Raw genomic sequence first — 16,129 nt, 5'->3', positions numbered from 1 at the left:
CCCTAGCGGCTGAAATTACATATTGTACGTTTAACTTCTTATTAAACCTCAAAAGTCAGGCATGGCAGTGTTAAAACATTGTAACCTGTTTTCATGAGTTAGTGTAAATTTCAAGCAACACACAATATTTCCGTGGTTGTATTTAAAAGAACTGTTGGGGAGGACGTGTTACCCAGGAGTATTATTATAATTTTTTTTGTTTTGGTTTAAAAGCAATGCCAATATCCAGTATTTTTACACCTATATCACACAAAACCGCTCTGCTTTTTTCTGTCTTGGAATGAAAAACAGATGAAAAACAGGTTGAGCTTTTCACACCTGCCTGTTTCACTTCAGGAGGCTACGATGCTTCTGTTCTGTCACTAATTAAAACTAACCTTACTGTCTTTTTTGAAGGGAAATGAATCTCGCAGGCAGGTGAAGCATAAAATGCACACACAGACCTGCACATAAGACACACAAAACATAATAAAAGACATAAAACAAGTGATATAAATGTATAAAACTGCTCAACATACCACATAAACTCACATTAGGTACAGTGCATAAAAGCGTAACATAAAACCTGGATTGCATTACATGCTGAAAATGATATCACCATGGCATTTTGCATTACAGTAAGTAGGGAAGGAACAGTTAGTTTTCTCATGAATTAATATTAATAGTCCTTTTTTTCTCACTTAATGATTTAAGCCTGCTGTCATAGAGGTGCAAAGCGCAGTCAGTTGTTTAAATCTGGATAATGCTGCACACTCGAGGCCAGTCTCTCTACTCAGAGGTATTTATGGTGTTGCACTTGGTTGTAAAGAGAAAGTGATGGATGTCGTTGTGTGAAGAATGAAAAAAGTGAGCTTGTCCCCTCTCTCACCTCCACACACTGATTGTCAACTTCAGAAAGTTACAAGTTACTCTGGGTGGAGGGGGTGCATTCCCATCAAGTGTTTTTCGGTGTTTTTCAGGCAGGTGAAATGACTATATAGCCTTAAGTTGATTACTTAACCATTCACAGCGTTGACCTGGATGTTCACTTCTGTGGACGCTGCTCCGATAGTGAGTCACGTGAGAGCATCTGCTTCTTGGTGAAGTCGGGATGCATGAAATTAGCCCCAGTTTGCTCAGTCAGAGCTCAGACGGTCGTTAGTATTTAGGAAGGTCGCAAATCTTCGAATTCCAAGTTGTCTAAGACAGCAGCGTTAGAAAGACCTCTGTAGCCCCCCCCTCCTCATCTCCGCTTGAGGCCGGCGGCTCAAGGCTACATTAGCCGCTACTAGCATAACACAGCTGAGTCTCTGAGCCAACTGTTGTTGGTTAAGTGGCATTGTGGGTAATGTAGGCGCTAGGGTCATACATCATGAGTATGACAATGTTACAGGTGTGAAATGCTAAATCAGTGGAGCGTTCTTTTATGAATTAAAAATATTTTAATATTGAGAAACAGAGAAAAGCAACAACTCTTCACATTAGAGACGCTACAGACATTCTGTTAATTCCCCTTTGATCAATTTACAAATCTATTAATTGACTGATTCATTAATTATTGCAGCATTAGTGTTTCTTTTTCCACATGCTTTTGTATATGTATTACTGGAATGCACGTTTTGTAAATAGTGGTGTCTTCTAATCCCATGTAGGATAAAACTACAGTGTATATATAAACTAAACTAGTATAAGATGACAGAATTCCTCAAATATTCCTTAATCGTCACGTTTGTCATTGTCTCTTTGCTGCATTCACCTTTGCTAAATTTTCCACTAGAAATAGCGCTGTAGTTGTAGTTGCTGCTACAGTATTTGAACAGTCCTGCACTGCAGCTGTGTGTTGTGTGATGGTCGAAGCTGGAACTGCCCCCCCTCCTCTACCCCCCCGTCCTGCTGTGACTCCCTCTGCTCTCTCTGCACAGTGGTTCTCACAAGTCTGCTGCAGACTTAAAATAACTATTTAGGTCACACCTTCATCCTTTAGCGGCTATAATTAGCAGGTTTGCAGCCTCGCTTCAGAAGCGGCCGAGGACATTGGCAAGGAGGAGGAAGGGGGCAGATCCTAGCATTCCTCAGACATCACAGCAGCAGGAAGCAGAGATTACCCTCTCTTTTTCCCCTCCATCCTTCCTCTTTTCCATCCTTCTGTTTGAAAGAGGAAGGATGCTGTCTCCCCCCCCCCCCCCCCCCCCCCCCCCCTCCTCCCTGGTGGGTGTTTAGTATGAGGGCTGGTAAGTGTCTGTTGTGACAGCTGGGGGTCTCGTGAGAGGCAGAGTGGACAGCTTGGCCGCCCCCTCCTTTACCCCTCCTTGGCTTCCTCACCTCCTTCACACCCATATGCCACTGTGGCCTGAGGTCTGGCCTGCTTGTCCAGTGTGAGGTCTCACTTAGCCCTGCAGTGACCCTTCACTTCATCAACAGCTCACCAGCTCGCCGCCTGGGTGGCCGAGCGCCGACCGAGCTCTCAGCGGTTCTCTGCTGCAGGCCGGGACGCGACAGCATCACTCAGGAAATGTAGCGTGTAACTACCACCTGATAAACACTGCTGTAGCTGCAGTGGCCTGCCCTGCTGCTGCTGCAAAAGCTGCTGCTGCAAAAGCTGCTGCTGTATATCGAAATAAATCTTACCCACCAGCTCTTTTCATCTTATCACTCACCTGTTTTCAGTAAAAACAGTTCAAGTTGTCCATTTAAAGAAAAAAATCCTGTATGCTAGTCCAATTTAACTCCTCATTCTGAAGAGCTACAGTAAAAATTAGTATCAGTATTAATTAATCTCTGTTTTTGAGTATTAAGTTATTGATGCATCAACAGAGGGTTTTTATGTTGTAGTCTTGTAACGTTACGTCTAACAATTTCATACACTAGATGTGATTTTCTCATCTTAGGTTTCCATTTAAAATTCAGTGTTTCCCCTAGGTTGACTGCTTTGGAGCATGTGGGGGCATATGAAAAACTCGACAGAGACTGCTGGTCCACCTTAAAAAGTCAGTCCACCTCAAGTTAGCCTGGTCAAGCTAAGCTAACGCGTTGTTGCTAACTTCGGGGCAAACACCCTTCAATAGATGAGTATTTTCTTTGTCTTGAGGAGCTGCAGCATTTATTAACTGACACACAGCCTGTACTGTACATTTACTACCAGATTGACAATTTACTGCTAAACTTTTCCTCTGCTCCGCTCGCGTCATGTTTCTGCCACTTGAGCAACTACACGCACATTTACACACACACACACCGCCTTATTCCTTAATGGAGCTACGCTACTCTTGTACCTTTCACATAGATGTCCTTTGAAGAACGAAGAGAGGGAGGATGACTAAAAAAAATCCACAATAACTTTAGTAGCCCGTTGATAATAATGATAGTCTGAAATTTTAGCAGGGGCGCTCATAATTTTGCAGTGGCGGTGCGCCGCTGCTGAATGAATACAAGGGAAACACTGAAATTGTACATGGAAACCTACAATGTCCGAAGCCCTTAAATAAACAAAGTGAAAAGTGTAATGTTTTCATTTGAAATCTAAACTTTACCTCTTAAAATGCACAGTCTGTACCTTAAAAATATATCTCAGTACAGTACTTAGGTTCATTTGCTTCATCCATCTCTGTGTATTTAGCAAGAATATTACACATTTTTAGGGGCTTTACTTTACTTTTCCTTTCCCGAGATCTTCATGATTGAAATGTACAGTATTAATTTAGGAGGAAATGCGTCAGTAATGGCTTTGAATTATGTGTAAATCATAAACATCTGAACATTTCTGAACTCATGTTATGTCCCACCACCATCCAGCTCATCCTGTCTGTTTCTTCTAACTGTTCTTGTTTCTTTTCTAAAAAGATTTTTCCTTTTTTTTTTTTGGAATTCATGACGCCCTCTGCGTGTAACAAGAAAAAACAGATTGTTCCCTCTTTGAATGAAAATACTTCTCAGTGTACAGTCAGTCTTAGCACCACAACACAAAATACTGTATTTAGATAATCACCAGATCATGGGGAAAACACACACTTAGATGTTCTCTTCACAGCTCTCCCTCTGCTGTGTTCCACTGAAATCCACTGAAATGATAAATTATTTGTGTTTAGCATTAACTGCTGGATCAGTTAGTCAGATTTTTTTTTTAACCAAAAGAGCAAGCAAGACTCAAAGTTTTGATATCTTAGAAATCCTCTGGAAGCAGCAGGTTTTTATCTGCACGAGACGGAAGGAAACATTCTGCTCCGACTGACTGATTAGGCAACATTACACCCTTCTCTTCATCGCTGCTTTGCACCATTTCCCTTAATATTTTTATCAATCCATCATTTAAACGTCTGTTTTAAAGGTCCTGTGGATAAAAAAATGACATTCTGCTGCGGCGCTTCTCAAACATAATCCGTTTGATAATTATCTGCTGCAGGTTGTCGGTTCAGCATGTGGCCGTTTACGGCAGAAAGGTTCGGATTTACCACCGAGGGGACAGTCGATGCAGCTCGTTCGGTGCAATAGGTATTTTCAGCACATCCTCGTCTGCTCTAGTCATTACTTTCCCCTCACACTTTTTCCCATGCAGATAGTTTCATCTTTTTATCCTCTAAAACTGAGGAAGTAAAGCCTGAGTTCTGAACTCGACCAAACCTTTTCACTTACTCAGCTTTTTTTGGTTACTTAAATATGTGTTCAGGTTGAATTTGTGCCAACAAGTTGCCTTAGTTAATTAATCTCACTAGAGTGTCTAAAAACTCAGTGGGATACCAAAAAGAAAAAAAAAAAGCTTCAGCGTTGAGGAGAGAATTGCCCAGATGTTGGAAATCTGAATGTGCCTCAGGCTGTAGGTTTTCTGCTAAAAAATAATCATAGATGAGATTTAATGTGAATGATGGGAAGTAGTTTAGTTGTTCTCACCTTTATGACACAATTTCAGTTCAAGTCAGGAAATACACGACCATCATAAGGCTCTTTACATTAATTCCCAAAACAAAAGAACTGTGCTCAGATAGCTTTTATTTTGAAATGTGAGTCGAGATGCAAAGCTGCAAGGAAATACAATTTTATTTTATTTTTCATTCTGTAATTCAAACGATTTCCACATCCAGGTGAATTAAAATGTTGGATTCTTGAAAACTAAAAAAATAAATGTATCTACTGAAACATGAAGATAAAGTTCTATATGACAGGAAGGTTGTAGGAGGGACTGTTGATGATATTTGGTGCAGTTTCTACATTTACCTGCATGGTTACTATTAAAAATGCAATAATTCAGCTGTTGGAATTAACAGATGATATGAAACATTAACAAAGACGGTAAATATACTTTATCATTTATGTGTGATTTAATGACTTTGAGGTTTCACTCTGTTAAAACTAATTTTCCCGCTCTTTATCGAACAAACTGACTTTATAAGGCAACACTGAACATTTTAATATTTTGTATTGCTCTGCTCTAAACATTTAGAGCCAGTCTCTGTTCTGACCCTGTGCACTCTTTGCTTGGAAAAAACGAGGTGATGGAGTGAAAGCAGTGTACCGTGAAAGACACACAACACACACTGTTTAATGACAGATGCTTAACAGACCAAATACCTAAACCTCCCTCTCTCTCTCCCTGTACTCATACACTCCCACACACACACACAAACACACACACACACACACACACACACACACACACACGCTGTGGAAAGATGTACAGGCTTCTGCACCTTGTCAATCAAACCTATTTTTAAGGGGAGTTGAAGGTCTCTTGAAACTGAACAGTTAACTTTTTCATGAACTCTTTCTGCTCCCGACAACATTTCCTCTTAACTCATTTAAAGTTTTTTTTTTAATCAATTCTTTTAATGCAGTAGATTCATTTTAGTATTTTGCCCCTGTAAAAATTCTGGTTATTGCCCTTTTGTAAATGGTAAAAAAGTTCCAGTTGATCAGTTATCAGATGGCGTTTTCTGTCAATGAAACACTTATAACACACAAGATCTGTTCTGAAATATTAGATCATTATAACCTTAAGACATATCGAGAGAAAACTAATCTGTGAATGTATCATTTATCAGCTGAAAATCTTAAATATTTACTGATTTACAAATGACCGTTTCTAATTTCTCAGAGTCAAACGTGACGTCTTCAGATGTCTTGTTTTTGTTTAGGGCTGCATCTAATGATTATTTTCATTATCCATTAATCTGCTGATTATTTTCTCCATTAGTTGATTAATCTTCGAGTCTTTTTGAAATGTCAGAAAATAGTGAAAAATGCCTGTTATGATTTCTTCAGTTGTGTTGTTTAGTCTGATCAAGACACAGTCACAGAAAAACTTTAAATCCTCACATTTAAGAAACTGCAACCAGCAAAATTTTAGGCGTTTTTACTTGACTTACTGACTGCTGACTCATATCCTGTCGATTTTTACTAATTGCGGCTCTAATTGGAAACCGAATCCATTTGGATTTTTGGACAGTCGGTCAAAATAAACGAGCAGTTTTTGAAGACTAAGCTTGTGATCTGTGTCGGTCGTTATTTTATCGACTGAATCACTAATGTATGAGAGAATTAGGGGAATAATCTCATGATATTAGTCGCGGCACACACCCATACATACTCAGACATCAGTACAGAAGGAGTGACGGCAGGATGTTCACAGAAATGTGAGGAATCCTGCTGGTTTCGCAGGCTCTGATAAGATCTGCTGACTGATTCAGAGCCGAGAATTGTGTGTGTGTGTGTGTGTATGTGTGTGTGTGTGTGTGTGTGTGTGTGTGTGTGTGTCTTTCTCTGTAGGGATTAACCCATTTTGTGATTCTGGACTTGACCACAACTTAACTCCCTGGTCGAAGGTCAAACTGTTGCTGCTCCCTCTGCTGCCTCCCTGATCCTCCCTGCCCTCCTCTGCCTCATCCACCGGGGAGGGGAGTCTCTACCCTCTCCTCCCTTCTACTCACTTCCTCTCCTGTCATCATTTTTTTTCCTCCTCCTCCTCTGCAACCTTTTCTTTCTTCTTCTTCTTCTTTTTTTCTTTTTTCTCCCAACTCATTGAACCGAAGACCTCCTTTTCTCTATTCGCTTATTTTGTTTCTTCTCCTCATCTCTTCTTCTTTCCCTCTTTTCCTCGCGTCACGTTATTTTTCTCCTCCCCTCATTTCCCGTCATTTCTTCTCTATTTATCCTCTACCTTCCATCTCATTTTCTCCCCCCCTCAGCCTCTCCTCTTCCTTCCCAGTACTTACTTTGGCTCCTATTAACCAATGAAACGGCAATCAATGTTTGGTTGGTTTATTCGATAGCAAATCAGTCTACTGGCTTGCCTCTGTGCGTGTGTGTGTGTGTGTGTGTGCTTGTGCGTGTGTGTGTGTGTGTGTGTGTGTGTGCCTCCCAGAGGCAGCAGATTAAATTCAACTGCCCTCATTTGACTCTCTGAAGCTCACCTCAGGGGAAACCCGGAGGGCCAAATGCAGATTTGTCATTTGCAGATTTTAGTTTTATTCATGTATTCATTTTTCACTGTAAAGGTCAGCCGTGTGTGTGTGTGTGTGTGTGTGTGTGTGTGTGTGTGTGTGTGTGTGTGTGTGTGTGTGTGTGTGTGTGTGTGTGTGTGTGTGTGAGAGAGAGAGAGAGAGAGAAAAGAGAGGAATAGTCAGTGGTTTGAATATTGGTGTGTTTAGCCACGGTTGTTTTCATTATGTGGAGGGCAGAGATGTTTGAGATTTGTTTTCCTGTGGACTTGCTTTACCTCTCTCTCTCTATCTGTCTACATTTTATTGCCAAAAGTATGTGTCTGTGTTTCCCACATGTTGAGAATTTACTTGTGGTGGTTGGTTGTAAACATGGTCAAAGTTCCAATACTTGACATTAATGTATGTATAAATGCTCCCTGCAAGTCAAAACCCAGGGCTTCAACCTGCTATGAACGCTCATGTGCTCTGTCTGTTCTGTAGCCTTGGTTGCTAAGGTCGTTGCTAAGGTTTTTCCATGTGTTGTTTGTGTTTTTCATATTCCGAATCAGATTTCAGTTCGAACATGTGCGGATGGATTTGATAAAAGTTGATATTTTTAGTAAAGAACGACAAAAACAAAGTCAAATCTTACTACTTTAGTGGATTGTTTATTTGGCCCCGGAGCAGCCAATCCTGACGCAGCTTCCTGAGGATAACCAATCAGAAGAGAGTGGGCTCATCAGCAGGGGGGCCTTAAAGAGACAGGAGCTAAAACGGTCTGTTTCAGACAGAGGCTGAACTGAGGGGCTGCATAAAGAGTGAATATAAGATAAAGAAGGAGTTTTTAACCATAAATCGTTAATATACCGCAAAGATATTCCAGTAGAGCCTCAGATTAAAAATATAGATCTGGAAATGTGCATAATATGTCTCCTTTAATGTTACAGCATGCCAAAGTGCTTTGCAAAGACAGAGAATCACATTAAAATAAAAAAACACAGACATAATTATGAGGATCAAAAGGAAATGAATAAATATGTCGAATAAAATAAATAAAATCAGAGAAAGTACAGCATTGCACATGGAACAAATAAATAATACAGTGTGACAAGTCATGTCTTCATGATGATTATTAAAAGGCAAAAGAAAAGAGATGTTTTTAAAAGCTCTTAAAACGATCAGAGGGAAACTATGCCACAGTGGAAACTAAGCAATCAATCCTGGATTTTAAGTGGGAGTGTGGAACGAAGAGCAGCGATCGGTCAGCTGATCTGAGGGGAAAGAGGAGTTCAGAGACATAAGCTGCCAATCAATTCAGTGCTTTAAAAAAACAAATAAAATATTACTATAACTATCAGGCAATAGTCGGATTCCAACGTTGTGACAGTGATATGAGGAACATCTTTTCCTGCTCAAAGCCAGGTCGTTAAATGAAACTGTTTTTAAAAAACTCGATGAGACTGCACAGAGCCGTGACCTCGACCTCATCCAACACATTTGGGATCAATTGGAACAGCGACTGCTCGCCAGGTCTTATCAGTGGCCAATCTCACTAATGCTCTTGTGGCTGAATGGGAGCAAATCCCCGCAACCAGGTTCCAAAAATCTTTGTAGAGTTTGTGTTAGCAACAGATAAACATCCATGATTTTGGAGAGACATGTTAAGATTTAATATAATGTTCAGGTGTCCAAATACTTTTGGATATGTAGTTTATGACCTGGAAAAAAAAACAAAAAAAACTTGTTAGCTCCGTCATTCTCCTTCACTCTCAGGAAGTGGCCTTTTGTTGAATGAATATCCTGGCGCTGTAAAATAAGGACCACCCTGACCCTTAAAACACACACACACACACACACACACACACACACACACACACACACACACACAGAGAGAGTTACTGTCCTTCAGGGAAAATGCAGTTTCAACAGACAGTCTGTAGTCGCAGTATTGTTTTAATGAGCTGTTTTAACTGTATTAGAATATTTTCTAGAGAAATATAAACACTCAATAACAAGTCATGTCCTCATTATGAACAGCAGAATTAATTTTACATAAACAAAAAAATAGCCTGAAACCAAAAAGAAACAAACTCACAACAGATTTTAAAAAGTTTCAGGAACAGTTTGGTTTAAATTTTAAATTTAATATGGACCTTAAGTGTGTCACAGTTATCCAGTCTGCAGCAGCAAGAAGGAAAGTTTGTGTAAAGTTTAACAAATATTCACAGAACTGATACAGACGTTGTTTCATGTCTTCTGTTTGTATCAAAATTCTAAAAATGTGATTACAACACAGATGTACAATCACATTTTCTTCTTTTTATGCTTCCTGCTTCCTGTGTGACAGGCGACGCCAGAGGTTTATGTTGTCAGGTTGTCCGTCCCGTTCTCGTGAACGTGATTTCTCAAGAACGCCTCGAGGGAATTTCTTCAAATTTGGGCAAACATCCACTTGAACTCAAGGATGAACTGATTAGAATTTTGTGGTAAAAGGTCAAAATCACCGTGACCTCACAAAACACATTTTTGGCCATAATGTAAGAATTTATACGCTAATATGACAAAGTTTCACACAAATGTCTCATAGGATGAAATGATGACGTGATGACATTTTATATCCAGAAGGTGAGATCACTGTGACCTCGTTATGTTCTGCAGAAACACTTTTTCTGGCCGTTATTCATAACACCATAACTCAGGAACAGAAGGAGAGATTGTGACCGTATTTCATATTTGGTCAGATACTGAATCAGTGACACTAATCTTGGGTTCAGACCTTGAAACTGTGGTGATTGTTTAGATCTTTTGTGCTGTCGGGTTGAAGACGTGTGTGAAGCATTTTAGAATTTGTAGCGTATTTGCAGCAGCGTCCACATCTGAAGCATCATTTACTGTCATGGCTATAACTTTGTGCTCTATCAGAATCAGTTTTATTGCTCAAGCATGTGAACACATACAAGGAAAAATACACTTAATACCTTTTTATTAAATTCCTGCAAAGTCTCCACCACAAATATTATGAGTCTGGACAGACATGGACGTAAACTGCAACTTGACTGGTTGGCGGAGGCAGACGACCGCAAGGCAGTATGTGTAGTTTTTATCTAAATGAATCTATTTCTTTCAGATTCAACTTTTTTTTTTAATATAGTTTATAGAGCTCAAAGCAATCCAGATCATCTACATATATGGACAATTTATATCTCCATATTTAGAGCAGCATTATCTTTATCTGAGAGTTATGATGAGGGTTTTTACAGTTTATTATATAGTAATCAGAAACATAATGTCTTTATGTATGACAGATTTTGGTCGTATTCACCTTGCTTGTATTTATTCAGACATGAAGGCTGTGAACCATGATATTTTCAACATTACAATCTGTGATAATACAAATAAAAAGACATTTAGGTCAAGTCATTTTTTATTTGCTTAGCCCAAATCACAAATATCTCTCTATCTAAATACCTTCTATCCTTAGACCCTCAATTCAGATTAGTAAAAACTCCCTAAAAAATCTTTTTAACAGGAGAAAAATGGAAGAAAAGCAGGAAAAGCAACAGATATGCAATAGAGCAGATAGTAAAATTACAGTATGGAGAAACAGGATGACAAAATTATAGATAAATTGATACCATATATAAAGAATGATTAATAATTATCATCTAGCTTCTACCTCTAGACTAAACCTAATATTTAGCACTTGCTTCACTCACCTGTTACTTTAAACTTGCAATACATTCAGACCCCTGTGAGTTTATTTTAATTGTATATACATACGTAGCCACCTCTTTTCCAAACTGTTGTATATATACCGTGCGGACAGCTCTATAACACGTGATTTTATTTTTTAAAATTTTGACATTAGGTTTTTGTTTTCATTCGTCCGTGTCGCTGAGATCTGACATTTGTGTCGGCTGCTTTTAGCTTAATCACCCCTAAGTCACCTCTTCGCCGGCGCCAGCCTCTGTCAGTTTGTGTTGGCCGCCTGCCCACCCACCACACACACACACACACACACACACACACACACACACACACACTATTTTCTCTGTCAGAGTGTGAGCACATGGCAGCGTTACCTCCGATGAGGCAATGGTTCCTGACAAATGTCCGTCACTGAAAAGTCAAGGGCTTTATGGCCGCTTTGCCCTCGTTTTTCCTTTTTTTTTTTTTTTTTCTCTTTCTCTGCAGAGACATCGTTTCAGGAAACTTTCTGAACTTCTGAAATGTCACATTATGGTTTTAAAACCATGTAGTGAATGAAACAGTTTCTGTTTTTTTTCTTTATTTGTTACTTCAGCTAACTACACACTTGATTTTTGCATGAAAATTGTAACGTATCAAATTAGAAAATTACTAGAAATTGCATTTTCCCTGTTTTTCCTGAACACAGCAGGAATGTTTGTTTTATTCATTAAAAAAGTTGGAAGTATTAGATGAATAATTGGCTTCCTGTTTATTATTTTTTCCTCCATTACTTCTGTGAAAGTGTATACACGCTCTCTCATTCATATAAACATGTGTTTGAGTTGTATGACTCATAGTTGGCGTGTTAGAATACAGCAGATTGTCATTTTTGCTCCAGAAAATGTGTAATTAGCGTTTTAAAGACATTTTTTTGTCTTTTACATCTCTTCACTTCATCCCTACCTGACTACAGAAGGATGTAAAACAGATTTCCTTCTGATCAAAAGATCCCGACAGTGTTCTCAGTGATGGTTTCGATCAATTAATCTTTTCTAAAACTACTAGAAATAAACAAAAGCACAGTTAGAAACTTGTATTTCAGGTAAGTGTCTTGAATATATCGGCTACAAATACCAGTAGGGGAGTTATTATGGAGATATAAAAATATATTTACTTAATCCCTCGTGGAGGAATGCATGCTGAAAATGTTTCCCTCTTTGCGTCTAAGGAAACATTCAAAACCTCGTCAGAAAAACACACAATACCTGGTTGTAAAGCTGCAACCTAGTTAGTTTTTCCTCAACGGTTCTCCTGGAAAACTTTGTTTTCAGTCGCTTTAATTATAGCGATATTTCAGAAGTAATGAGATAATGATTTATTGATATTAAAAATGTGACACCTTTACTTAATGGAGCATGAAAATAGAAATCGTCAAGCATCTGTCAGTGGGTGCAGGATCGTGTTGGAATTTTCAGCGTGCATGTGTGTAGTTGTTGTCGTTGGCCTTGCTTGGTGCACCCATGGGTGCTGGTGCAGCTGCAGGTGGTCGTCAGGTTACAGACGGGGTGGGGGGGTGGGGCGGGGGGGGGGATCAGACTGCCTGGAGCCTCCTGCAGCTGGTGATGAAGGCTGCGGGGAGGGGAGGGGGGAGAAGGAGGGGGGGTTTGTTGGCGCTCTGTACTTGCAGGCCGTCCAGGTCCGCAGCTGTAGCGTGTGTGTGTGTGTGTGTGTGTGTGTGTGTGTGCGTGTGTGCGCGTGTGTGCGTGTGTGTGTAAGTGTTTCCCCGTGTGTGTGTGTGTCAGCTGAGTGAATGAGAGGGTTAAGTGATGGATTTGTCATCGCGCCCTCGCTCTCTGCAGTATGACGGCTCGCAGCGTTCCCTGCTAAATGACTCACCCTACACACACACACACACACACACACACACACACACACACACACACACACACACACACACACACACACACACACACACAGGTCTGTTTCTCACATGGCTCTTATGCAACAAAAACATGAAAATGCATTCAAAAATGCAGCATACTAGAAAACCAACAACCTACGTTATCACAGACGTGTGTTTACACTAAATCTTTCACATGTCACTGACTCCTCTCGGTGCACCCCACCCCAAGGTGAGTCCCCAATATGTCAGAAGGAGACTGATGGGTCCTCGCCGTCGTTTAATAAAGCTCTCCTCCGTATCCTCGTGTGCATCAGTCACCAACCGGGCAGGCAGAGGAGGTTTGCCACACGACACAGCCGGCAGCTCCATCAAACACAAGCCGGACCTGGAAAAGGGCTGACACATTCAAAACCCACAACACCAGACTCACTGCAAAAAAAATAGAAGTTTAATAAGGAATTTAGTCTGGTTTTCCAGTTCGAACATATTTAGTTATTGTAAAGCAGGCAGGGGGAGATGTTTTTGTCACGTTTTCGTTGTTATCTTGATGTAAAACAGGTGATCCTCTGGCTGGTTTAACTCGAATCAAGCTTCACTTAAAACACACCAGGCGGCTTCTCAAAAAGGTTGAATTACCTACTTAGGTGACAGAATTATTCGCACATGTTCAAGAAGAAAGTGTAAAAAAAAATTTACACAAAAGAAAAAGGAAATCTTCCAACAGGGAAAAATCATGTTTTCCTTCGCTTTGTTCCATTCTTCTTCTTCTTCTTCTTCTTCTTCTTCTTCTTCTTTTTCTTTTTTTTTTGTTGTTTCTGGTGCAAATCAAGTCATTTTAACAATTGTGTTGACATTTTCTTGACACTTGTAGCAGGATCCAAGGAAAGCAAGACCAGTCATTTAGTCTGGTATTGATCCAAACGTTTGGATGTATTGATTATTTTGGACTGAAGGGGTGCACTGTGTCTTCAGTTGTAGCCATTTGTCTTTTCTCATTGGAGAATCGTTTAATTTATATAAGTACACTGGCGAAAATGATATGTAGAGCAAAGGTGTCCTTGATTTTAGCCTTTGTAGGTAATTTGACCTCCTGCTCTGTTTGTCTGTCAGCATTATCAAAGGATGATTTTTAATCTGTTTATGTCAGCAGCACAGTTCTCCTGTGAGGTTTCCCACCTGGAACGTGATGTAAGCCAAAAAAAACTGAGCGCACAGAAGAATAAAAGTAATAATTTGAAATAACGGAGAGAGAGAGCGACAGCCGGCGGTCTGTTTCTGCTTTCTAGTTGTGTAGCAGACTGTTATCGCTGCTCTGAGGTCAGATCGGTGTTTGTCACTGACAGCGTGGACAGACTGTAGTTACAGTACACACACACACACACACACACACACAGGGCCTCTGGCTGGAAGGTAATTGTTCCTGTCGGTTTGCATGTCTGCACCCGTGTGTGCGAGAGCTCAGTCGATCCCGTCCGAGGTGTCGACAGGCTCGTCCCTTTGATGGCGACGCTGAGAGACAGACGAGGAACGCCGTCTCTCTTCTTCTACTTGTGTGACCAAACTTGTGGAAACTAATGGATATAAAATGTGCATGATTTTTTACCTGATGTTCCAGGCACTAAATTGTTGCACGTTTTGTGATAGAAACGTGTAGAAAACTGGCAGCTATACGAGTTGTCTGGCTCTTTTCACCTAATATGGTTTCCATCTTTTATCTGGAAGCCCCTTCGTTTTCTTCACAAGTGTGAGAAACACGCATCCATCTGTGGCAGTGACACACTTATAAAGGGAAACTTCAACCAGCGCTGTATCATTACAGTGTGGGTAGTAGATGCAAATGAGCAAAGTTTAATTTCCCTCCATGTCGCCTGCACCCAGAGCTCCCTGCTCATTTGTGTGGGTGACACGAAACACGTCACCCGGCAGACTTTTAGTGATCTGTATTAGACTACAAACCACTCATTTTACTTTGAAATCAACCTTGTGTGTTTAGGCTAAATGTAATTGAGAACTTTTGCTTGTTTTGTTAAAATGACATATGAAATTTGTAGTTATTTGTTATATATTTCAGTGGTATCATTCAAGTAATCTCCAGATGTACAAAACTTTAATTCTTGTGTATTTTCTGTACTCATGCTGATACAAAAGCTCTACCAGCGAGGGGAGTTTCAAATTAACGTAAGATATAAACACATCATGTCCGATTATTATTGTATATTCAGTTTGTCAGTGTGTATTTGTACGTCCCTCTATGAGATGAACCACAGTAGGAGGAACAGCAGTAGAGGAGGGAGCGTGTAAACCCCCCCCCCCAATCAACAACAGGAAACAAGCCCATAACACAAGGGTTTTTTCTGGCTGGGATCTGGATGTTGACATCTGACAACCAGCAGTTCCTCTTGTTCAGAAAGCCGAGCGGTACAAAATAAAGTCTGGAAACACTGCTGATGTAGCTGTAGTGTCTGTACACCGTTGACTCGCCCCCCCCCCCCTTACCCCCCCGCCTCTCCGCAGCCTGTGCAGTGTTTGACCTCCGGGGTCGACGTGCTGCTACAAGTCTGACCAGCAAAAAACAAGAGACCTCTGAATCTATGTGACGTCTGTTTACAAGCTCCGGTTCACTTGTACTTGACCAAATACATCAAGGGACTCTTTTACACTGTGGTTTAGACCTTTTTTTTTTTTTTGAGCATGATAAATGGCTTTCTTCAGCACAGTTGCTCCCTCTACCTCAACACCGGCATCCTCGAGATATCTCCAAGAGAACACACCAAGGTCCGGTTCCACTTTGCTCTAAAAAGAACGGACATGTAAAGGTCAACAGCGTTCCTTTGTTCTGGTGAACAGAGAGGATCATTCATATGTGAGGTAGAGAGGGAAGCTCACTTCTCCACCTACATTTTTTTTTTTTTTTTTTTTTCTCTTGCTGTGACATATTTGGCCCCTCGCTGATGGCCTTGCATGTTCGCAGCAGCGTCCCCGCTCTTTCATCGCGCTGAAAGGGGCTCTGAAGTGCAAGTTTCCTATAGATGTTCTGCTACCGCTGTTTGAAAGCTTTTCTTCTCCCCTCCCCTCCCCTCCTCCCCCCCTTTCCACCTTTTCTCTTATGTCTCTATGCTTTCTCTCCCATGTCATTGAGTGGATAAAT

The 16,129-nt window shown here is 40.5% G+C and overlaps 1 protein-coding gene across 3 annotated transcripts in view; it reads left to right on the top strand.

Annotated features, from left to right (window-relative positions):
- Positions 1–16,129, top strand: part of mpped2a (metallophosphoesterase domain containing 2a) — an 80,469-nt gene that overhangs the window by 40,916 nt on the left and 23,424 nt on the right. The window contains exon 5 of one of the 3 annotated variants that reach the window (XM_042409617.1): positions 4,379–4,467. The exons of the other annotated variants lie outside the window; for them this stretch is intronic. Within the exon in view, the coding sequence (XP_042265551.1) occupies positions 4,379–4,467 (89 nt within the window). The remainder of the gene's footprint in view (positions 1–4,378; positions 4,468–16,129) is intronic. 3 annotated transcript variants of the gene reach the window in all.

This window comes from Thunnus maccoyii, chromosome 1 (genome assembly GCF_910596095.1).
Source record: "Thunnus maccoyii chromosome 1, fThuMac1.1, whole genome shotgun sequence".
Taxonomy (NCBI): Eukaryota; Metazoa; Chordata; class Actinopteri; order Scombriformes; family Scombridae; genus Thunnus; species Thunnus maccoyii.
The sequence above is the reverse complement of the archived record's forward strand: the minus strand, read 5'-3'. Positions and strand labels throughout refer to the sequence as shown.